Source organism: Elaeis guineensis, chromosome 16 (genome assembly GCF_000442705.2).
Source record: "Elaeis guineensis isolate ETL-2024a chromosome 16, EG11, whole genome shotgun sequence".
In the NCBI taxonomy this organism is placed as follows: Eukaryota; Viridiplantae; Streptophyta; class Magnoliopsida; order Arecales; family Arecaceae; genus Elaeis; species Elaeis guineensis.
This window is the reverse complement of record NC_026008.2, coordinates 43,041,819-43,065,870: the sequence shown is the minus strand read 5'-3', so window position 1 is coordinate 43,065,870 and position 24,052 is coordinate 43,041,819. Positions and strand designations below refer to the sequence as shown.

At 37.7% G+C, this 24,052-nt stretch overlaps 1 protein-coding gene and 1 long non-coding RNA gene across 7 annotated transcripts; both read left to right on the top strand.

Annotated features, from left to right (window-relative positions):
- The first annotated feature begins 1,273 nt into the window (after nt 1-1,273).
- Nucleotides 1,274-12,131, top strand: LOC105059034 (uncharacterized). Of its 5 annotated transcripts, XR_012137594.1 has the most exons (6): nt 1,274-1,717; nt 1,861-1,916; nt 7,626-7,886; nt 8,003-8,064; nt 10,266-10,417; nt 11,118-11,452. It is a non-coding gene; the product is annotated as an uncharacterized lncRNA (long non-coding RNA). The 5 variants fall into 5 exon arrangements; XR_012137597.1 differs by lacking the exons at nt 1,274-1,717; nt 1,861-1,916; nt 11,118-11,452 and adding exons at nt 3,741-4,362; nt 11,753-12,131; XR_012137596.1 differs by lacking the exons at nt 1,274-1,717; nt 1,861-1,916 and adding an exon at nt 3,745-3,949.
- A 2,665-nt stretch (nt 12,132-14,796) lies between these two features.
- Nucleotides 14,797-24,052, top strand: LOC105059033 (AT-hook motif nuclear-localized protein 5). 2 transcript variants are annotated; one of them, XM_019855411.3, is made up of 6 exons: nt 14,797-15,112; nt 15,862-16,413; nt 17,856-17,923; nt 19,240-19,371; nt 22,461-22,622; nt 23,628-24,052. In XM_019855411.3, the coding sequence occupies exons 2-6, from the start codon at nt 15,927-15,929 to the stop codon at nt 23,853-23,855; spliced, it is 1,077 nt and encodes a 358-aa protein (XP_019710970.1). In that variant the 5' UTR covers nt 14,797-15,112; nt 15,862-15,926; the 3' UTR covers nt 23,856-24,052. The 2 variants fall into 2 exon arrangements, with proteins under 2 accessions (XP_019710970.1, XP_010940468.1); XM_010942166.4 differs by having other exon boundaries at nt 14,798-15,183.

Genomic DNA, 24,052 nt, shown 5'->3' with positions numbered 1-24,052 from the left:
TTCCTTCAGTTTACGTGTTGCATGCTTTCATCTTATTTGATATGATGCGGATATGATACTTATTGAGAATATTATTTTACAATAAAATCTAAAGAAGAAAACTTATAGCTTACCATACTTCCTTGCATTAATTTCTATGTTGTTGGGAATGAGGTTTTACACCAATAACCATGTGTAAGGATATCGATTATTGTTCTTGGGCAAATTAATTTTAGAGGTTGTGGGCGTGGGTGTACAAGAAGTGACAAGGTAGCCATCAACCTCGGCATGATCACGTATGATTGATGGGTCTGCCTCACCTGGAGCTCGACATGTATCACTGTCGGCCATGGCCCAGGTGACGAGCCTCTAGCCCTTGCACATGGGAACCTAAAGAGAAAGGTACCAGGGGTTAGCTGGACGAAAGGGAAAGAAGTAATATCCCTGGGTGTGCCCCACGGTGGGGGGGGGTGGCGAGAGCCGTCCCCAGGTGCGCCGGGCCCGGGGCGCAGGCGGACGTAAGCGCGATGCCCGCGCGTGGGGCTGGCCGGCCTCAGAGCCGGTCGGCGGTCGCTTTTGGGGCATGGAGTCGGTGCCCTTGGCTCCAAACACTTGCACATGACCCTGCCTTGTGGGAGTGGGAGAAAAGGTGGCCACCAAGTACACAATGGAGGGGATGATGCTTCCTTCTAATGGAGAAACAGTGGAGCCACGAGGTTGGTTTCCTACCCTCATCCATTATTGAAACAAGATGGAACGCACAAACTGCACCTAAACCCTCTTGTGGCCAAGGTTTCTTCACCTTTTTTTTTATCACAAAGATCGGGAAACCAAGTGTAGTTGGATCGTACGAGCAACTTGGCCATCTCGTACATCTTTATCGCAATAAACGACATACCCATGGAGATGATCAACTTGGCCATCATTTCAGTCTCTATTGCCGAATTGAATTATGTGTTCTATCCTGAGCTCCTTTGTCTTGTTCAACTTTGGCTCATTGTCCCCTCATTCTTGCATTGGTGCACATGCACATTCCCGTCATGTGTGACACAATCTTTGGCCCATGCATTAAGTGCTGCATGTTTGCAATTATACAAATTATTTCGGAATATTGCACATTGTTGAGATTTGAATCTTTAAACTCCCCTACTGTGAGTAATTGGCAGAGTTTCCATAGTCAAATTATTGCGGAGGAAATTTTCGAAGTAGCTGGAGTAGGCTAATCCCATAAGGTGGATCTTCTTGCACTTCTCATGGGATAGAAAGAATATTCAAGAGGGGAAGGGGACTGGTTTATTCTTCTCATTATTGAGCCGAAGGTAGTGTTCATGTGTAGGTCAGTCTACCTGCGTGCATATGTGCATGTTAAAAAAATTTCAAGTTAAATACACGTGTTGCTAGTTTTTGTTTTTTCTTGCTCCAATTTTTATTTTAAGATGTCCCTTGGTTTTTAAAATGCATCGATCCTTTGCTGGTACCTGGAGAAAGCGAGTAGTATTTTCTCAGTGGGGCAAACGTGCATGGGTGTTGACATGGACATCCAGAAACTTATCTATGTGCAGATTTTGGACTTGCCTCGACAATTTTTTAACAACTACAGAATTAGGGAAACATGGACGATAGAGAAAAGAGAAGCTCTCCAACTTATTCCCCTCCCCGAAATATCCTGACCTATAAGCTGCGTCATCAAATCCAGTGCTGGTGTTGCCCACTTGACAAGGCCACTTCAATCCCATCTGTGAGTACTCCTTCCACATCGATGAAACCTCTTAAACCTCCCATATCTTCTATGCCATCAGACTTCAGAGCTCAGCCTAGCCTCTCCGGTTGTCTCAAACATCATAATTTTATAGGCTCACACATTACTTTTGGTTTTGCAAGATTATGGCAGAGTGATGGATGGCTGCTCTTGGGAACTTTCTGATTGAGCTTCTTTGGTAATGCTAGATGTAATCTTGTACCCCACTTTCTTTATACCTTGCTATTCTTTTATCCTTCCTTGCTTCGCTTTGTTCTGATAGAATAATCAAGAACATTTAAGCTAGCTTTTTGTTGAGGCAAGATAATAATACAATTTAAGTGGATGTCATTTTCTTGGACAGACGAAGTGCTCACTTTCTTCCTATCAAGGTTAGGGCTTGATTGCTACTCATGCCGGTCTTTGGCATTATGAGAATTACACCCTTCTCTTTATCTTTGTATTTACTGACATCTGCTTCAATGTCGATCCCCACTTATGTGACAAGAAGAGTACTTGTTTTGTTTTTCCTTTGTTGTGCTGTCCTTTCTATTCCTATGAGAGGTTCCATCTTATAACCTTTTTTCTTTTTGTGTCTAACTAGCAACTTATGAATCAACTTAAATCTTTGGATCACCACACAGCTTAGCTTGAACTTGAATCAAGATAAACTACGCAACTTTTGAAACAAAACAAGTAATTAGATGGTAGAAGGATTAAGTAATTAGATGGTACTTTGAACAATTCCGTAGAACCAGAAGGGTGTTATTTCCCACTTGATGTGGCATTTAAAACAAAAGTTGTCTTAAGAAGTTCTTGACCTCTGAGCAGAGCCGTGGGAAGGAATCCAACCGTGAGAAGCTACCACCTCCATTATATCGCTTGAAGGGCATGGGCCACCTTTCAACAACGGATGTAACGCCCATTGTGGTCTGAAGTTACAAAAATACCCCTAGTAACTTTAACCGGCCCATTCAAACTGTTCGACAGTACGACGACAATAGATTTGCTCATAGATTGCATCCACTTCTATGCGGGTCCCATAATAGAATTTAACTCATGCCACTTGAAGGGATTGAGAATGGCCAGGCAACAAACATGGTCAATTCACATTATTTTGCAATAGAACTCCTTATGGTGATTTGTGGGCTTAAGAACTGCCACTCCAATAGCTAGCTAATTTTCCAACAATGCTTTAAAAGATATTTTGTCATGGATAGGTAGGCTTATTAAATAAAGATAACTTATTAAATGCCATCTCTTGAGAAATCAATTACCAAGGCTGATTAGTTACCTATTTGACTGTGAAAACATAGTCCTCATAAAATATTTTATACTCTAAATGAAATGGTTATCATTATGTCAATATTTATATACACAAATACAGGGCAAGATCTTTGTATTTTTTTTTGCCAAGAGATAACTTCGGAGTAGAGCTAGAAAAACCAATTCTACTATAAATAGCAACTCTACCATATGCTAGCATCCAATTGATATAAAAAATTATGTTTATCATGTATATAAGGTAAATATACTTTATGTTGATAATTTGCAAAGATTCTATAATTTTGTATGTTCAAAAATATCAATAGATATGCATCGGAGCCTCTCTCATTTTTTAATAATCATCAATCAACATTTTATTCTTCTAGTTAAGCATGTACCTTGCATATGTCAGATTCCTTAACTATAAAGCTTAGAAAATTTAATACCGAAAAATCTACCGAGTAATATAAGCATTATAATTGAATAAAAAATAAGGTATTAGCTTCACAGAAAGGAAAAGAGATGGGAAACACAAAGGAGAAAAGCCAAGCTGATTGGAGGAGGATTCCTTTGTACTCTAATTAAAGTCTAGAAAAGTTGAATACTATCGGATAAAAGAAGTACCATGATTGAATGAAAAATAAAGATGGATCTGGAGACAAGATGACCCATGTCCATCGGACCTACGGGGCTATTTGTACCTTGATTTTATAAGCTAGCCTTATACTAGAGTGGCATGACCACCAGTTTGTATAAAAAAAAAAAAAAGAAGAAGGAAAAATAGAGATGTTTGTTTGATAGAAATAAAAAGGAATGGTAAACAGAAGCAAGAAAAGCCAACTAGGTTGGAGGAGGGCATTTAGGTCATGTGGCGCGGGAACGGCGTCACTCAAATAGCCCCCGCTTCCCGCTCGGCCTCACGTCCAAAGCGTGAAGCACAGCAACGGCAACTGCAACTCCCGCTCGGTAACTTTCGCCATTCCAACCTCCTCCTCCGCTCCCTTCTTTCTTTTTATACATGCTTCTATTCATATATAAATAAAACCACAAACCCTCCCACATCCTCTACTCCCACCGCACATACGCGTGTAGGTGGATAGAGAGAGAACGAGGAAGAGGAATAAAGCTGAGAAGAGAGCTATGTGTCGTAGAAGAATTGAAGAGAGAGAGAGGGCCATGTTGGTCGGTGTGGGCAGCTGATGGAGAACTCCAAAGGGATCGCATTGATCTCTGTCTTCTCTCTCTCATCAGTTGATAGCGTAGTGAGATCATGCCATTCCTTTGGAATTATCCGTCTGTTGCTTCTTCTTCCTTCCTGTGAATTAGTGTGGGCAATTTGTTTCTCTCTCCAGTTAGACATTGGAGGCATCATGTAGAAGGTATGTGCTTTAATCTTGATCAGTAAGATGACATAAAGAAAAGTTCTTTTTGTTCAGCTTTTGTTTCTTAATTTTACATGTAATATGCAATATTTATATTGAAATGATTCAAAAGTTTACAACGTATAGACTTGATTCCTCTTCTTGTAATATGGGAGTGTGAGAGTTATTTATTTTTATTTTCTCTTATTTCTCGAATACATAATTTCTATTTTTTAAGTAGTATAATTATATAAATGAATAAAGCAAGGTCTTTATAAAAAAGAACAAAGGATTTTTTTCCCGATAAATTACAAAAGATGTAATTTGGCTCATAGTCTCATCTATTTGTAAGTATTCTCAGTTCATGTCATATGAGACATAAGCCAGATACAACAGCCTTCATGAGTGCTGTACACGGTCAGAGATGTTGGTGTGGTCTAAATTAATTTGGAAAGTATCTGCAAATTTGAATAGGTTCACTCCAAAGATCTGGCCCGAAAAGATATAAATTGAGGCCCGAAGTTGGCCCATTGACATGCATGCACATTATTCTGTCAGGGTTTGTTTGATCATGGCTTACAGGTGGTTCATCGAGTTTGTGACTCGTCTTGCCTTCATCACACAATTGCCTTTTTTTTTTACATGGATAATAAAGTGGTAAGCATATTTCCATCACAACATCTCTTATTTTTACCTATAGTTATCTCTCATATGAATAGAACAGACTTTAAATCTAAACTCACCATAAACAAAATCAGCACTATTGATCTCTCCACATAGCTAGGCTTCTGTTTGGGACTTCTTGTTCGATAATTTTCCCTATCTTCTTGAGTTTTAAGTGTCTTCATGTTTGAACCAGAGGGTCTAGTTTATTAAGCCCCATCATCCATGCATGAATCAGTACCCTTTTGGTGATTGAACAAGTTGGGTATATGATGAGCATCCTCTCTTGTTCCAGCACGCACCATTGGATGATGCATGAATTGCAATGAGAGAGGGTATGTGATCTTGGTTATTATTTTGTTTACGTTTATATTTTTTAAGCAGGATGAGTTTCCACTTTTCTCTCTCTCTCAAAAATAAATAAATAAATAAATAAATATATAAAAGAGACAGAGAAGACTAGAAAAGTGTCCAATCTCATTTGGTCAAGAAGAACATCAGCTACAAAGTGTCATTGATTTATCAGTAATTGTAGTTATTTCATAAAAACTATAATCCAACAATACTATTCCTCCTACATGGCTCCTATATGGTGCCTGGTGAGTGGCACAGTCCTCACACCAACCTCACTGGCCCTTGTGAGTTACATCAATTCCCTTGTGCCACATTGAACAGTGAGTGGAGTGGAGAAGATAGCGATGCTAGAGACGTTCCTCTAATTCATTAGATATAATTAGGTTACTTCACTGATATAGTTGGCCGTGCCACCTCTCCGTTCTCTCTTGGCTAAACTCCACCTATGAGGTTAATATCGACTGGCCTTAATTTGTTAGAAACGAATCCCAAATACAAATAATATGGCCCCGGGCACGGGATGTGGCATACATCTGACAACATGGAAGAGAAGGAATTCCACACCTAGAAGATCTTGTGAAAGGGAAGGCATTGTCAGGATTATTTGCATGTGTGACAAAATTTGTCATAGAAGACTTATGTGACACATATCGGAAATCCTGTGAAGTGTGTTCAAGAAGCAGTTCAAGAGCCTTTTTTGCTCTAGGAAAGCTGTCTCAATAGAATGTTTTTTTTTTCCCTTAATACTTCTAGTGAGAAGTCTCAACTTAGTTTTACAGTATAAGAGTGGATGCGGTTTAAGAACGTGGGAATTCAGGTTAAATTGTGGAGCTAAACAAGCCAAACATAAAGAGGTGAATACAGAATCATAATCGGTAAATAAATCGACACATTATGGCTAATTGGAAAAATAATCAACTAAGGCCTGTAGGCATTTTATATTAATTTTTGGATTACTTTACAACATAAGGAGCCATAATAAGGGTCCTAAGCCTAAAAGGAAACTGATCAAAAGTAGGTCATTCAATGTGCCATCTCTTCTCTCTTGCTGCATTATCTAACGAATAAGCTAGCTCATTATTAGCTAGTTCTTCTGATGTGATGAACTTTAGGGACATCAAGCTGTTCCATAAGCAGCTTAACATTGAAGAGTAGAGGATCCGAATACATACGTAGTTTAGCCTGTGGATGGAGTAATTTTGTTGAGAAATCAAGATCAATCTCCCAGGAGGGCATAATGCTTAAACTTTGGCTTATAGTTTTTTTTCCCTTTTTCTGTCGAATCACAACTCTATTTGATTGTTAGAAAAAAATATTTGATTATTCTAGCAGCATTTGGCTTGAAAAATTATATGTTTTTAAGCAAGGGAATTACACCTTCAATCCATTTTGGTCGAGAACTAGGAAGTTCAGTGGCACATCATCATCAAACACTAGTAGCATCATCATCATTATTGAGCATAAAAGTTTAGCACTATTTCATCTCGAGATAGATTATAAGTTGCTTTATGCTGTAAAAACAATAGAAAATGTTCAAGCAATGCCCAATTATATAAAGAAACTACTTGCCAGTCAAATTGTGATGTTCAGTATGGTTGAAGTTATGTCTATTTCAAGCCAAATCTTCCAAATATGATCACGGCTTCATGAATCACAGAAATTTCAAGGACTTGCCAAATTTCTAGCTTTGATCGATCACAGCTTGTAGTACCAATCTAATTCTTATACTATCTAATTTTTCTTGACATATATGTATAAAACTATGTTTAGAACTCCCATCATCAGTCTTAAAATAGAAAAAAGAAAAATCTACGATTAGTGGCATCGAAACTGATGCTTGTGATCACTTTGGGAAAAATACTCCTTGATAGGAGAGCTTTCAAAAGAAACATTTCCCATTCCTAATTTTGAATCAAGAGCCGGATATACATAAGTGTATATATATAAATACTTAGATAGGTAGATCGATCAATCACCACTTGGATCACTGTGCTGATATGTCAGTCAGAAGTTAATGAACGTTTTAGATTTAAATAGTGGTTCTTTAACTGCTTCCTGAACGCTAATCTCTTAGATAATGCAACTATAAAATTTTAAGCCTAAATAATTATAGTATAGAAGGATCTCCCTCTCTTCTCCCAATAACAACAAGAAGATGCAAGCCAGGATCAACCCTTATAACTTGTTAGAGGCTGATGTCAAAATTAACGACCAGCATTTCAGTGGTCATCTCTTAAAATCTAATCAACCTGTCGTTGACTCAGGCTCACAGAATCCAGGCTCGAGCTGACTCTAACCTAGGGGTCAAACGCTGGAACCGACAAGGGAACCGACCTAGATCTAACGCGCATCCGGCTGCCTCGAGAGTGGCATTTCTGTAATATTAACCCATGAAGGACCCGGAGCGTCGAAAGGGACTCCAGAGACGAAGAAAGCAAGCAAAAGCGAGAGCGGGGGTGAGAGAATGATGTCGAAGACTAACAATCCAACGAAGAGAATAAAGCAGGACGAGTTGGACCTCCGAAGTAAAACCTCCAATTGGAAAGAATTATCCTTCTAATTTATATTACTGTTATAGTTTCGATTAATCCAATCTATTTATTTTTTTTTCTTTTTCTTTTTACTTTTTTGATACATTTAGGAGAGGAGGAGGAAAGAGAAAAGAAAGAGAACAAGCTGCAAGCAAAGAAGTCCAGGATGAAGGTGAGAACCGTCCTTTTAATATCCCCTTCATCTCTATATAATTTTTAGATCATCTGGATTTCTTTCCCTCCTCAGGGTTTACTGTTTTGATATGGATCGCCAAAATTGCTTCTTTTTCTTTCTTTTCATGTCGTTTGGATTATGTTCGACTTGTTATTTGTTTTCATTCATTAACTATTGGCAAAATGCTCCAGTTATGTTATTTGGGAGATTATGCGGGAGAGACATCTTTATTAACTGATAAACATGAACCATGTTCTTCGTCATCTAGAAGGAACGTTTTTATTTATTTATCTTTTTAAATTAGTTTACTGAGCCTTCTTAATTGATAGTGGATATGTCTAGGTTGAAGCCGCTTTATTTTAGTAACTGGAAGGACTCATTCACCGAGAAACAATTTAGGAATAGAACCTATCAGAGTTCAGACTGATGCCAATTGTGTGAATAAGTGGCATAACGTGGCATGGTACATTGTATCCTGCAAGCTTCTGGTTTATACAGATATGACATTGAGATACTGGGAACCTTGATCTTAGGCCACACCAAATAGTAGAGGACAATATAAGCACTTTATGAGTACTTATTGCCATGCTTTGGTATCACAGAATAAAATCCAATAGGTTACCCTGAAATTAAAACTGGTAGATTTGATGTTGGTGAGGCAGAAGAAGTGTTATGTTCTACCTAAAATGGTACTATACAATGATATACATCAATATTTCAATAATTACATTGACCTTATGATAAGGTTCTCCGCACTTTCATCATCGATTGTGGGATACAAGTTTTTTTTTTTTTTATTCTTTTTATTTTTTTTTCTTACGCATTAAATCACTTTAAAAACATCATCTGCTTGCAATCCTGCTCTTCTTTGGGCATTTTAGCGACATGATTGTTTGAAGAGTTAAATATCCTTTTAGCCTATATGGGGTTTCACCTCTGGCTTTATGAATATGTCTTCCACAAGATCTTTGTTTTCTTCAAACTTGATTATAACCTTGCTGCATCAATGCACTTTGATTGTGAGGTGCTTGGGAGGTCTTTTTGAATTCTATAAATTCTATGTATATTTATCAGTGTCAAAGAATGCATGGAGACATTATCTGCGTACTTATTTTTCATTTTTCTTGTAATGAGACAAAATTTCCACCATGAAGTATATGAGGTACCATACCTCATGTTTAATTGGTTTGGTTGCAATGTTCTTTGTCATTCTCTTGTACTATAGTAACTTTAGTCATTTCAAGCGTTCATGGCAACAAAAGAGTATGCTCTTGTACATGTACTGTACTTTGATGGTATTTTTTTGTTGTCCACACTAAGGTAACTGTTAGATTTAAACAAACAGTATACTCTTGATCTATGTATCTTTGTTATAATAGTTTCTTCTGTTCTACATATTATAACATCGTATAAGCTGACATATTATTTCTCATAATGGAACCACTTGAATCTTGATGTATGGACATCTTTAGACTGCAGGATTTCCATATGACTAGACAAATTGTGGGAATTCTTGATGGGAGTCATATTGAGTTGTTTCCTTGATTAGTTGTGAAACTTTACTGAGTGTATAATGTTGTCCAAGAGACTTCATTGGAAAGATTTTGCAAATCAAAGCATTATGCATGCTAGTATACTAGGAAGGATATGGCAAGAAATGATTATATTAGTGGAGTTATATAGTTAAAGACAAAGTGATAGCAAATTGATTGAGATGGTTTGGAAATTGAGGGATCTACAATATGAAGGAGCACTTCTATATTTGTTGAAGAAGATTGGAAGATGAGGGGAAGATCTAAGGTAACATGGATAGAAGTTGTGAGGAAGGATATACAAAAGCTTGAAATGACATGGAAGTGTAAATATCCACTTTTGACAAATTAGGATTCATAAAATTGACCCTGCATGGTTAGAACAAGGTTTGATGATTATTGTTATGCATGCATATTAACAAGCTATTATTGAATATGATTCCATTTAAGTTTTGGCCTCTTATTAATGGATCGTAGTTAGTGAATGAATTTTTCATAGATTGAGATCCATTTTAGAAAAATTCTGTTTGATCTTGCTCAGAAATTAAATAAGCCTTTCCTTGCTCCATTCTGACTACTGTCATCTGTTTAGCAAATCTTGGTTCTCCATTATGAGATATTTGCTGTCCAATCATATTAACTGATATAGTTGTAACCATGCATAAGGGCAAGAGGTCATCATGGAGAATGGCCGCAAATGCCTTTGCCTAGTGAAGGATGCTCTCTGTTACATGGATTGAAATAAAGAGTGATCATATATGGGAGGAGCCAACTTTTCAAGCTGTCCATCAGCGTGTACATTTTGTATTTTGCAGAAGGTATTGCCACACAATATATTGTATTCTCTTCATACCTTGTATTCTCTTCGTACCTTTTCATTTATGCTTTCCAGAAACTCTTACCCACTGGACCCTTCTCTTGCTCTTTGATCATGCTGCAAATATCATTGTACTCTGGATTAATACTTGTAAGCTGAAAGCTCCCAGCTGTTTTAAAATTGGTTTACCAAAATCTGGACCATGTGCACATCATGACGAACATGTAAGTCTTAAAAAATAGAATTGAACAAGAAATTATGGAAGACAAAATATTAGTAACTTAAAGGAATGTGTGGCTCATCCGAGGAAATATTCTTTACTTGATTTAAGATTCTCAAGTCTAATGCTGTGCATTTCTAAGGTAGAAGAATGAACAATAACTCTTAATCGAATGCTGAACAATAAAGTGGATCCCAGCTATTGGGTTTTACAGCCTGACAAATAACAGTTATTGTGTCAGGTTTTAAAACTTTGGTATACTTTATTTTAGCGCTGCTGCTGTCACTATTACCAAAAAGTTGCTTGTGTATGTTTTTCCACCACTTCCCCCCTTCTCAGTCTGCTTACTGGTTTAGGTTTTCTATTAACTTAGATGATGAGAGATGGTTGCCATGCTGTGACCATGATGTTTGCATATGCAAGACGATGCATATTATTACTTTAGCCTTTCGTGGATTCCATATGTGTTTTCTTGATTCAGATTGATGGTAGTGACATGAATAGAGAGAAGAAAAATTCAGGAATATTTCGGTTGGGAAGCAAAAGATGAAGACCAAATTGTCAGCTTTGGCAAAGATTAAAGCAGCCCAAGCAAAGGAGATTGACAAACAGACATGTATATGGTCAAGTCACCATTCTGTAGCTTGTTATTACCACGGTGACTCGGGAAGTGTAGCATTTACTTTGACCCTTTCAACGCAGTTTTGTAGCTTGAGTGTCACTTTCTGACCTTTGGCTATCTTCCTTTTGCTAGTGTAATTGCCATTTTCCCTGCAAGTGGATAGCATTGAATTGAAATATCATGTTTCTGCTGGTTGACTTGGCTGTGTTGGTGGTGTGAAAGTTACACTATTCTCTAAATGGTCCATAATGCATTAGAGAGTTGATTGCCCCATAACAAGCATAGGAGTAAAGTAGGAGAGACTTTCACTCTTTATTTTTATTTTTTTGCTTTTCCTTTGGAGCCTTAAGTTGTCTGTGGACACTTCTTTCCTGATATATTGTTATAGATTGTAAAGAACCTGCACGGTTGATGTTTCTTGTTCATATAGGTTTATGATTCATGTCATTTTATAATTCTTAGTGGTTTTAATTTGGTGGACATTGTGTCAGCAGAACCAGATATAGAATGCTAAATTGTGGTTTGCAAACAAAAGAGACAAAAAAAAAAAAGATTAACTGTTTATGTTGAAGAATGGAGGGAAGCAGTGATAGTGCAGGCCGGGCATCTGGACATAGAGAATGCTCATCATCAATGGATAAATCCGGTTTGGTTTGCGAAAACTCTTTTTCGTTGTGTATTTGGCTTCTAGAGGTAGAAAGTCAGCAATATCTACAACTTTTAGATGTGAGGTGATGGTTCATTTGAAGGATACTTTCGAAATTGTATATGATGCAAAGTCAGTGTATCTGGGCAAATTTAGTTACTCAAATTGCATGTTATATGCTGTAAACACATTCAGTGAAAACTTCGTAGTTAGTTTTACTTAGGTTTTATATTAATTTTACAAATCCAGATTATATACAAATTATTATTTTTTTCCTTAGAAAAAGGGGAGAACATATTAGGAGACCCTGTTTTGTGTGTGAGAGTGGCTGGGACTTGAAGGGGGGGCCAACCACCTGAAACTGGACCATGATCTCAGCCATTTGGTGGGGTAAGCTCCTCCACCCTTATCTTGTTGGTGGGATATTTATCCATTGAGGAAATGAACATTGGTGGTCCCTTTGAATTCCAAATATCTTGAGTCAGGGAACATTGAGGCATAGGCTCTCTCTTGATTGGTGGTAATAGAATGATGATAGATGACAAGCTAAAAACTTGGAGGCTACTTTGTTTTCAAGGATAAGGAGATGTTGGAAGCCATGAGGCTGAGACTCTCAAGAGTTACAGCAGGGGGCCATGTTGGAAGAGGTCCTCATCCACTTGCCCTGCAGGATATTTTGGCATTTAGAGCCAAATGAGTCACATTCTCTTCGGTCTGGTCACTGGCCCACCATGGAGCTAGTGGCGTTCACTTAACGGGATGGTACTTCCTTCTCATTGGAAGCTATAGGTGGGATATTTGAATCAAGAGTGCATTTTGTTCAGGGACATGAATGATGATGTTATCTCAAGAAATGACACTTCCTTTTTAAAAGATGGGTTACGTTTTGAACGTGATACCGCAATTTTACTTGACTCAAGTTCTTGGACAAATGCTTGCTGAATTGTTGTTCATTAATTAAGTAGGAAGAGGTTGATCGACATGGGACCAAAACTTCATTATGATTTTTTTTTTTCCAGGTATATTACTGTCAAACTTTTGAGTTCCAAAATGTTGAAAGATACTGGATGAACTCAATAAGGATAAACACGAAGTCCAAGGGATCGGATTAGCTACCAATATGGATTTGGAAACGAGAAGCTGAAAAGCTTCCTTTCAATCTACATTGGATTGTTGCAATCAAATATGGATCTATAGTTTATTAAACTAAGAATTGGATCATTTTGCATTCAATATAGATATCGACAGAAATTAAGGGCACCACTAGCATGTGAAGATGCAGTTTCATTCTTTTGTTGTTTGAATACAATTTGAGCTTTGGTTTTATGATGATAGATGAAGACTTGGTTCTTTTCTTGGGTGCAATTTTGTAGATGTAAAACAAAAAAATGCAGGAAGTTGGTATAATATATCACAAATGAAAATTTAAGATTATTTTGGAAAAAAAAAAAACAATTAAACTCTTCAAATCATAATAAATATTTATTTATTTATTTTTAAAATTATTTTTGAAAATAATAAAAAAGTACAATCAATTATTTTGAAAAGAAAAGAATTTTTTTTTTCAAGATAAAAGCAGAGAGAGCTGCTAAAATCAATTGCTTGAAAAGGACCTCCAAACAACTCTCCGCTGCTCCTTTCTCATTTCCCATTCGGGATAGCCACCATGCATAATGTGAACAAGCGAAGCAAATTGGGAGGCCACAGCCGGCTCGGGACCACTGGACTTCCCAGACAAATCCACCAATCACGTTATCTCAAAAGATATGGTCTTTCTGGGTCGGTCGTCCCCTCACACAAATCCAGAATATAATAAAGCAATTAATCCCTGTTCATCAAGGGAAGAATCCAACGTAACACCGCACAAATATCTCCGCAACTATTCCCAATATTCCCAACTCTTTTTTTAATGGAATAATATTCCCAAGTCTAAGTAGCTCCACAACGCACAAAATATCTTCTACCAACTGTACTTACTACCATCATGGAACGCCATTATGATAAATGTAGAATAGTTATCTTATTTTATTTTTCATTTTTTTCTCAAATATTGTCATCATCATCATCATTATATTAAGATTAAGAGTGTTAAAATTGAAATTTCAAAAGATTTCTATCCTCTTCATGATTGATGGGTGGAAAGGTTAGAAAATGACACAGATGAGGAAAGAGAGGCCAACTTTTATTCTTCCCTACCTTTTGCCTTTCTAAAAAAATAAAATTCTATTATATTGAAGCTTCAAATCCGAAATAAATTTAAAAAATGGCACGAGATCCAAGACGTTCTCAGCATCCTGTCTGCCCTAAGCTGCACTCCACGATACATTCCGACGGCAGCAAAATTGGACAGGATTACGGCCGCTCCCTTTCTAAATCCTTCGGTTTTAATGACGTGTCACACATCTATTAGCTAGAATATCAAAAAGCGACCGATAGCATACAGCGGATCCTCTGCTCTGCCGGAATGGTGCGCGAACGGGCTCTTTTCCTGTACAACCGTCACGACTTCTGAATCCAAAAGGTGGAATTCTCCACGCTCACGATCCAACGGCCATCACCCCTATAGTAAAATAAACTTTAAAATAAATTGTAGCCAGCAATCAACCAAAAAAATCTCCGTACTGTGAGAGTGGGTCCCACGGTCCTCCACTTGTCCTCCAACATCGTGCATAAACGCCCTTGTATCGGACACGTTTCACAGTGTTGTGATTAAAAAAAAGACAGAGGTGGGGCCCACGTTTCATGTGGGTCCCACGGAGTTATGTACAGATGGACGGCTTTGATGGGCTGGAGTGCTGTGATTGGTGTTGTGAGGTGAACAGCGAAGTGGTTCGCTTGTTTGTTTTGGTTTATTTATTATGTTTATTTATTGTTATCTGGAGATTTGTAATTATCCTATCAGCGATTCCAGTATCGGTCGTACTCCCTATCGTCTCTCTCTCTCTCTCCTCTTCTCTGAACGCTTCCTCTCTACTCCTTTCCGCCGTTGAAGGCCTTCCGTTGCCTCTCGATCCCGTCTCTCTCTCTCTCTTGGAGTCGCATTGGGCGAGGAGGAGGAGAGCTTAAAGCGAGGGTTTTTGCGAAACCGGGCTTTGACTGCGGCTTGCGTTCCTTCGGTGCGTGTCTGCTAGGCTTCAGAGGCTGGGGTTGGTGCCATTGCTATTGGCAGAGGGTTTTGGCAGGTGGGCGGTCTTTGAAACGTTCGGAGGTTAGCGCCAGGGCTTGCACCTTTGCGGCTTGTCTCTCTTCCGTCGTTTCCTTTTGTTTCCTCTCCAAAAGGTTGGTTTTTTGAGCTCTAGGGTTCTTCTCCGCACTTAATCGTTTGAGGTTTGGTTAGGGAAGTGGTCGAGGTCTAAGTCGGGATGATTTAAGGGTTCTCTGGTTTGGGGTTTGTTGCGACGATGATAAAAGAGGAAAAAGTTAGGGCTTTTTTTTTCTTTTTGCGGGTGGATGGCGCGGGGATGACCTCAAGTCTGGGCTTTTCTCCTGGGATCATGAAAACGAGCTGTTTTGTGGCGTTATGGCGGAACTAGGGCTTTGCGGGGGCTAGAAAGATATGATTTTTGGGTTGTTCTGGCTTGCATTTTTGGAATTCTTGGTGTTTCTTCTTTTTCGTGTGAGTGTTGTGAGTTTAGGGTTTGCTAAGGAGCTAGAAAAAAACATCGAAGCCTGGCTTCCATTTGAGCTCTCGTATGCCAAACCGAGGCTTGTTTTCCTTCATGTCTCGCTTTTGTTGTTCTTTCCTATCTTCTTTGGACATTCGAGTTCAGAATCTTAAATGTTTTGCTTTCCTCTCCTTTTTGTTTATAGCTGTCAAATTTTTTTTTTTTGTTTTAATGTTTGGTTTCTGAATTATTTCATGCATCTTCAACTTTAGAAGTAAAAATAAAAAAAAGAAAATTCTTTTCATCTCTGATCTTGCATACTTTGTAAACTTTTCTTGTTTTGTATCACCAGAGATTATAAACTGTGTTTCGTTCATCGTAATCTTCCGCCATCTTTGAAAGCCATCTAATCCATGCATGGACGGGAGGGATGCCATATCGATGTCTGGTCCATCTCCATACTACATCCACCACAGAGGTATCGGTGGGAACAGTTCTGGATCACAGACAGGGCTACATGGTCCACCTCCTGGCATCCGCTCGATGACTAACCCCAGCTCGAGCTTATCTTCTTTACAACACGCTGGAAGTGTGTCTATTGGACCAGGGTTTCAGGTGGAGACTCCGTCTTCCATGTCACCGCATGTTGGCAATGTGGGTGGGGCAGCGGGACCTGGTCCAGGAGTACCTGTCAAGAGGAAGAGGGGAAGGCCACGGAAGTATGGGCCAGACGGTGCAATGGCGTTAGCTCTTTCGCCATTGTCCTCGCCTCCTACCGTGTCGGGGTCTGGCACAGTGTCTGGTGCAGCATCGGTGTCAGGGTCGGGGTCGGCCTCTCAAATGCAAAAGCGGGGTAGGGGGCGACCACCTGGAACTGGGAGGAAGCAGCAGTTGGCTTCTCTTGGTGAGTTACCTTTTTTTCTTGGTGTGATTCAGGCAAGAATTGCTTAGTTACCTTTTTTTTTCTTGGTGTGATTCAGGCAAGAATTGCTTTTCCCCTTGACTGAGATAATATTCTTTTTTTGTGTGTGTGTGAATTTTTTTTATTAACTTTGTAGCCTGTAGGTAATTTGAGTATGTGGCTGTCTATATATTAGTTTTATTAAAGATTTAATTTATTGACTTAAGGCAATTTTTGTTTATTTGTCACTGTCTTCATGCTCTATATTGCATGATGTTTTGGTCTCTTCCTCTACTTGTTTAGCTTTCAAGCTAGTCTCTTGCCATTGTGGAAATTCTAATGGTTGAATGGGTTAATAGTAAGCTATGATGTGTACATCTTACAGGCACATGGTCATGCAAATAACTCAAGGTGTTCTTCTATGATGTCTGAAAGCTTTCATAAGTTGGGGCATAGGATAAAATGAAATATCCAATGGTGGATACTATGTGATCTTTGATCTGTCTGCATGTAATTGTGTTTCAGTTGTAATTTTTGGAGGCAAGTCGGTGCAATTTTTAGCATTTGCATGGGATTTATCATTTCAGTAAAGCTGCCATTTGAGACTTGTTTAGCCCCTTGAAAGGTATTCACTCTTTACAATTAAATTTTCTACTAATCTCTTTAGCATTGAAGAAGCTAGGGCAGTAGTTGAGGCATCAGTCATCCCTTTTTTAAACCCTCATTGAGTTTTTGGAGTGACACTGTAAATTGAAATTGGATAGCCTGTAGTGTTGCCACCTATTGGATTTAATTATGCAACACTGATATTGCCCATATCCTGTATTTGCTTCACTTGATTTCAATGTGCCAAAGGACTGCCTAATTCTAGATTTTTCTTGAGCTTCTATGGCCCACGGAGGGTTTAGAGGGCATACCATGAGTTGATAATTTTCCGAAATAAAAATGTCCGTACTTATCTTTAATATCGGTGCTCTGTCTAGCTGTGTGAAAGCAAGGTAGAACTTTGTTTTTTTCTGTGATTAATTTTCACAAAATTTTTGCTTCTGTTCTGGTTTTTAATTTTTCTCTGTTTCTTCCTTTTCCATAGCATTGTGCATATTACACACAAGAAACAAATAATTCATGTAAGCTTGTTAGGGGCAATAGATGCCATTGGTTTATTCATAGCAGCCTCCAACAGTGGTGATGCACCAAACTTGGACAACTATTCTCCTTGATGCTTTCTAAATGTCTTCATTCTTAGACATGCTACCACCGCAATTTATACTTAGCGGTCGTATCATGTTTACTTAATGCAAATTTATTTAAGTTTACTTTAAACATCCTTTCATGTGGTGTCCTCTATTGGTTCTTGAACATTCATGTTGAAGTTAAAGGGGACTGGTATTGGAGCATCTTTTGCTTGGATATGATTTGACATCTTTTTATTGATTGTCTTGTAGGGGAATGGATTGTTGGCTCGGCTGGAATGGGTTTTACTCCACATATTATCACAGTTCCAGTAGGAGAGGTATGGCTTGCCCCTTTAATGTTAATATCTTTTACATAGCTGATGTATAGAATTCTTCTTGGAACGTGATGACACTTAGGCTACATTTGTCTGGGCATTAAGCAGGCTTTGCCAAATAGCATTCAGGAAGGAGGCATAACCATAGAATAGTTATGCCGGTTATGCCGGTCAAAATTGTTCATGACTGGCGTAACTATTCCATGAGGGAGCTGCTATAAGCTATTCCTTGGCATAATGGCACTTTTTATGCTTTTTACTTTTTAATGGACTAAAGGTCATCATCCAAGTGGAGCTAAAAAGGGGCATAACTCATGGCATAACTACTGCAATAGGCATCACTAAAGAATGCCCATGTTGTGGCAATTCCACCTAGAAGGTAATCGGTGCTAATTCCATTTTGCTGCTTCCCAAATCAAACACAGCCTTAATATAACATTGTTTAGTTTCCATAACTATGATCTTTTGGATGTTTTTAGAGAGGAAAAACCTTAGGAAACAGTTCATAATGCAGTGCTGTTAGTCCATTGGGCATTCATTTAGTTTATTGAGAAGTATTTGTATAATTACGAACGAAAATGACTGGCATATGCTTCCACATAAATTCCTCATTTGGTAAGCAAAGACAATATAGAAGAGATCTCTAAAATGTTACATGTAGTTTCAACTAGTCGCTGTTAACAAGAAACAAGGTCTTTAAATATCCATTTACCATAATGGCTAGGGATACCCTGTTGCTATCGAAGTGCTCACCTACAGGCTGGGTGCTTGCCCATCAGTACTGCAGACTGCATCTTAGCTTGCTGCTTTAGCTTTAGGCAAGATTCTTCAAGGCATATGCATCAAAATTCTATCATAATAACAACTATATTTTTTTATATGCTTGCCCAAACAGAGGTGCTGCTTAGCAACATAATAGCTCCATTGGTTGATTCCAGGCACTTCCCCATCAGTTATGTTCTATCACTTGCAGTTAAGTCTATGAAGGAATCAATGATTTAAAGAAAAGAACAGGAAGAGTTATGATATGTACTTGTTCTTTTTTATCTGGATAGATGGTAGATGGGTCTCCCTCAATTTCTTGTTTCTGCTTTCCCTCTTTGTTGACACATGAATATGTCGGCAGAACTGTAGAACTGTAGTTCAGTTTCATGTAACATCTATTGTTTCTTTTATTAGCAAGCATGACTATTTAAATCCTGATGCTCCAAATGTACTTGAGTCCATTCTGTTTGGTAGGAAAAATGGTTTTTCTTCTTTTGCTTTGAGTGTGCTTCACTATAACAATGATTTGACTGCTCATCACTATTGTTCTGCAGGATATTGCAACAAAGATAATGTCATTTTCACAACAGGGCCCAAGGGCTGTGTGCATACTCTCAGCAAATGGTTCTGTTTCCACGGTGACCCTTCGTCAGCCTTCAAGTTCTGGTGGCACAGTCACTTATGAGGTAGGAAAATCTTATATTGCAGTATAACTGAATATTGCTTCTTTTCATTGTTTGTAAATCTGTTGGAATCCATGCGAACTACGATTAACATTTTTGTCTTGCAGAATGTCAGTTAGCCTTTATATGTCGACTATTTTTGGAAATCTGTTTACATGAGATGCCTTATGTCAGATATTTACTAACTAAGTTTACAAACAATCGTTTGACCATGTCATAGTAATGCTTTTGCTCTTAACATCGGGACTAGCACATGATCAATAAGCAAATATCTTATTGATGGAATTGATAGATGAAAAGAAATAAAAATAGATTCTTTGAGGTTCATCCAGAAAGGTGATTGTGGCCATTAGCACTCCTTTTTCCCTAGCAAAATCTGTTGGAGGTTGTGTAGGCTTTCAAGAATCTCCATGATATCAAGGTTCCTCTCATGGCATTCTCTAACCCTCTGTTTGGTATGAAGGATGGATCATGGATGGATGGAGGAAGAAAGATGGATGAGGAAGAGGATGGATGGAAGATGGGAAAAGATGGAAGATGGGAAAGGATGGATGGATCTTTCATCCATCCTTTCATATATTTGATAAAACATGGAAGGATTGATAGAAATGATTTCCTCTTCTATTTAACATAGGAGAAATGAAAGGAAGAATGATATTTATATAATATTTTTATTAGACTATTCTTTGATAAAAATATTACTATAATCAATTTATAACACTTATTTATACTAAAGAAGTAAACAATATATAAACTCAATTATTATAATCTATAATTATATAAAAATTACATAAATATTTAATTTAATTTAATAAATAATTTTTATAAATTAATTATTAATGCATTAATTATATATTGATTATATAAATAACTAATTAATTTAAAATATAATTTAAATAGTTAATTTATATTATACAAATAGTTAATTAAAAATAGTAAATAAAAATAAAGAAATAGAAGATAATTATAATTATCGAAATTATGTACTAAAATGAAAATAAGTAGTAATAAAATTTAATAGTATATAATTAATAGTATATATATAAATATACATAAATAATATGAATGAAAAAGTGAAGAAATATTATAGTTTTGTCAAAAAATTAATGAGGGATAATGTTGTCAATCCAAGAATCTATACATCAATGCTCCATTTATCCTTCATCGCATCCTCCCAATATGGGAGGATACAAATTGATAGGCCAGGGTGGATGGACAATCTCTCCTTTTTCATCCATCCATTCTGTAACTTTTTGGACCAAATGGTAGATGGACAACTCCTTTTTCGTCCACCCTCTCATGACCCCAACCAAACACAGGATAAATGTCATGTTTTATTGGTTTATATACATCGACCAAATTAACAGATCATATGTCTACCAAATTGAGGATCGTGATGATATTATGATGCACTAGATAGCTATAGTTCTTTAGACTTCATTTGCCTAACAAATTGACGAGTATTTCTGGATCCAAAATGACATTCTCGAAATTTCATTTTCTATGTCTAACGATGGTTATAAGAATACCACTTTTTGAATAACTGCATATTTCTCTTTGATTCAATTCTTGAAATTGTGTTACAATTTTTCTTTTAAAGGATAATTGTTTTGTCCCATATATCATGAATAGCAGGTTCCATTCATATGGTTGCGTTATGAAAGAGTGAATCTTAAAGTTGGTCAAGCAGGTTGCATGGAGTTCAGCAGGTTAGGGAAATAGGTGGGCTGGGCGAGCTGACTGTCGACGCTGGGGACTGACTACCGATGGCTATCATCTGTCCATCAGGGATCTACTACCCAGTTGGGTTTCGGTCAAATACTGTTGACACAAACTTTGGAGTTGGTTACCAAAGGATGTATGATGAGAGCTTTTTGATCTTATCGTAAATTTCTTAAGTTTGGTGTAAAGTGGGAAATATATAGATTATAATATCTTTGAGACTTTCCTATGTATTATATTTGCTGATAAGCAACTCTTCATTAGCCCATGTTGGCCTCTTAAAAGTTGAAGTCCCATTACCTACGTGGTCTACATCCTAGATCCCAATAGTAGATGCCCATTCGAGTGAAAAATGAATATTGGTAGATCTGTCTCTCAAAAAGGAATCCATGTTTGAGTTTACTTTCTTAACAAAGATACCCTTTCTAAGAGTTATGGTTGGGATGAAGCAGCAGCAACTACAGTATGGTAAATCCTTTCTCTTCTTTTATCTTTTCTTTTCAAGCATAGAACAAGCAGCCTCTTGATTCACTCCTTGATATGAGGTCCCTGCCAATAAAATTCTGATGCTTCTGATGTTGTTTCCAACCTCTTTCCCGGTGTATCAAATCCCTAGCCGACATCAACACATAATATGGAATTTCATTGTTTGACTTTCTTTTTAAAAAAAAAAAAGAAAAAAAACATAAGTTGCTGCCATTTCGCCCCTCAATCATATAAATGGCTTCACCACTGAATCTATACAACTTAACAAATGTGGCTAACAACTCTTGCCAGGACCTGATCCACTGCCATTCCCATCAAAGCATTCAGGCCATTTGTTTTCCCCATATGTCAAAGGGTCCAACTCTTCTTCTTCTGTTCTCTGTTGGTTTCCCAGCTTCCCCCATTTTTTTTGTTCTTAGATTTTGCTCTTTTTTTTCCCTTTCTTTTAACCTTGATCATTTCTATCTCAATGAATTGGTGGTGTGTAAGCATAAAGTAAAATGGGAAGGAAAAAAGCTCTCCATCCAGTTGTGTAGGTTTCCTCTAAGGTTTGCCACCTACATTCTGACCTTTTAGTTATCATGGCAAGTCCACTTTCTAAATTGGGTTTCAGAGGGCGGCATGACATTTGGAAGCCAGCTATAAAAGATTCTCAAGTTTGTGAGGGGATGAGGCTTTTTGATTGTTGTCTCACAATTGGGAGCATTTTCTTGCTCCTCTGTGCTGATAAAACTGTTTTCTAGACAAATGCGTGTTAGAAGTTTCTTTTAGGCACTCTGCAAGTTCTGGGTTCTGCTTCCATTTACGTATGCTTGTTTTCTCATTTACACTGTTTATATTACAAAAATGAGGTAAGTTTGTCTCTAATGGCAGTGCTTGTGCAGGGTCGTTTTGAAATTCTATGCTTGTCTGGCTCTTATTTGAAGACTGATAATGGCGGATCACGTAGCAGAAGTGGGGGCCTAAGCATTTCCCTATCTAGTCCTGATGGTCGAGTTATTGGTGGTGGTGTTGGTGGGCTGCTTAGGGCTGCAAGCCCTGTCCAGGTAATTTATTTGAGTTTCTGTTCTGCTGCATTGTTGAATGACTATCCTAGGTAGTCATCTTCTGTCAATACGGTTATGTTCATAAGGTCCAAGCTTATATATGAATTGAGTTTTATGCATTAAGTAAAATCGCATTAAAAAAAAAAAAAAACTTGTTTCAAAATTGTCCTATATCAGATAACTGGAGCCTTAAGATACTGGACAGAATTATTGTCTTTGTAAAGCCCTCGATTTTGTTTGAGCACCATGTACCCTAAGTCCTCCAAAGTTGGCAACCTAACTTGGAAGTATTGTTTCCTTCAGAACTAATTAGTGCACAAGCATACATGGATGCTGATGAAGTAATAGTGTTAGCATGAATATGCAATATGAATAATTACAGTTAATACTATCAATAGAATTCTTCTTAAGTGTGTTGTGGTATGAGATTCGACAACCCCTTGATCCAAACCAGAACTAGATTAAATCAGCTTCTTGAAACCTGAATTAAATCTGGGTTAATTCAGATTTCTCTCAAATCAGCTTTTGTGTTCTTAGGTGGGATTTTTCTGGTTTTGCAGCCACTGGGAAGGTCCATTAGATCTTTGTTTTCTTGTCTCTTATCTGAAACAATTTTTGGATGCATAGAACAAAGGAGTTCTGTTGATGGTTGCTGGTCTGATGCCTGCAATATGGACCTTTTCTTTTAGTTTTAATGTTTTAAAGATTTGCAAGCTAAAGGTGTTTCAGTTTCCTTTTTTTTTAAAAAAAAAGTTGCATTTATTTATTTATTTATTTATTTTCTGATGAGATCAAGAGTTGTCCAAGTTGCTAGTCCTCTTGGTTTGGTAGCATTCCTAGTGGGTTGGATCTTAAAAAACGAGAATACTGTTGTTTGAGTCTTTCTGATTTGCTGTTTGTGCATAGAGGTAAATGACAGCAACAACCAGATTGGGAGATCTTGCTTGTGTGCTCATTTGTATATTGCTTATTAATGCTCTATCCTTTACTGGTGACTTCTTGCAGGTGATAGTTGGAAGTTTTATTTATGGTGGCTCAAGAACAAAGAACAAAGCAAAAACTGGTCAGGAATCAGGCCATGAGTCTGAACATCCAGTGGGTGATAAAAGTATACCAACCAGTGCTGTGCTTAATCAAAATTTGACCCCTCCTTCAGTGATGGGAGGTTGGACTGGTTTAAGGCAAATGGACATGAGGAACACCCACATTGATATTGATTTGACTCGTGGGTAGTTTTTGTTTGGATATAGATATAATAGATACAGTTCGTGTGCATGTTTCACTGCGGGTGACAGTGGGTGGCCTTGGGGGAAACTAGGACCATCTGTGGGCTTTTGCCTCACTCCCATGTTCACTTTTTGTACTAACATATTTTTGCAGTTGGGGAACCATCATATTCCGATTAGTAAAATTGTGTTCTGTTATACCAA

Coding starts and splice junctions, on each gene's coding strand:
- LOC105059033 (XM_019855411.3), top strand. CDS start 15,927: ATGGACGGGAGGGATGCCATATCGATGTCTGGTCCATCTCCATACTAC. Junction 16,414..17,855: donor GCAGCAGTTGGCTTCTCTTG/GTGAGTTACCTT, acceptor ATTGTCTTGTAG/GGGAATGGATTGTTGGCTCG. Junction 22,623..23,627: donor GGGCTGCAAGCCCTGTCCAG/GTAATTTATTTG, acceptor GACTTCTTGCAG/GTGATAGTTGGAAGTTTTAT.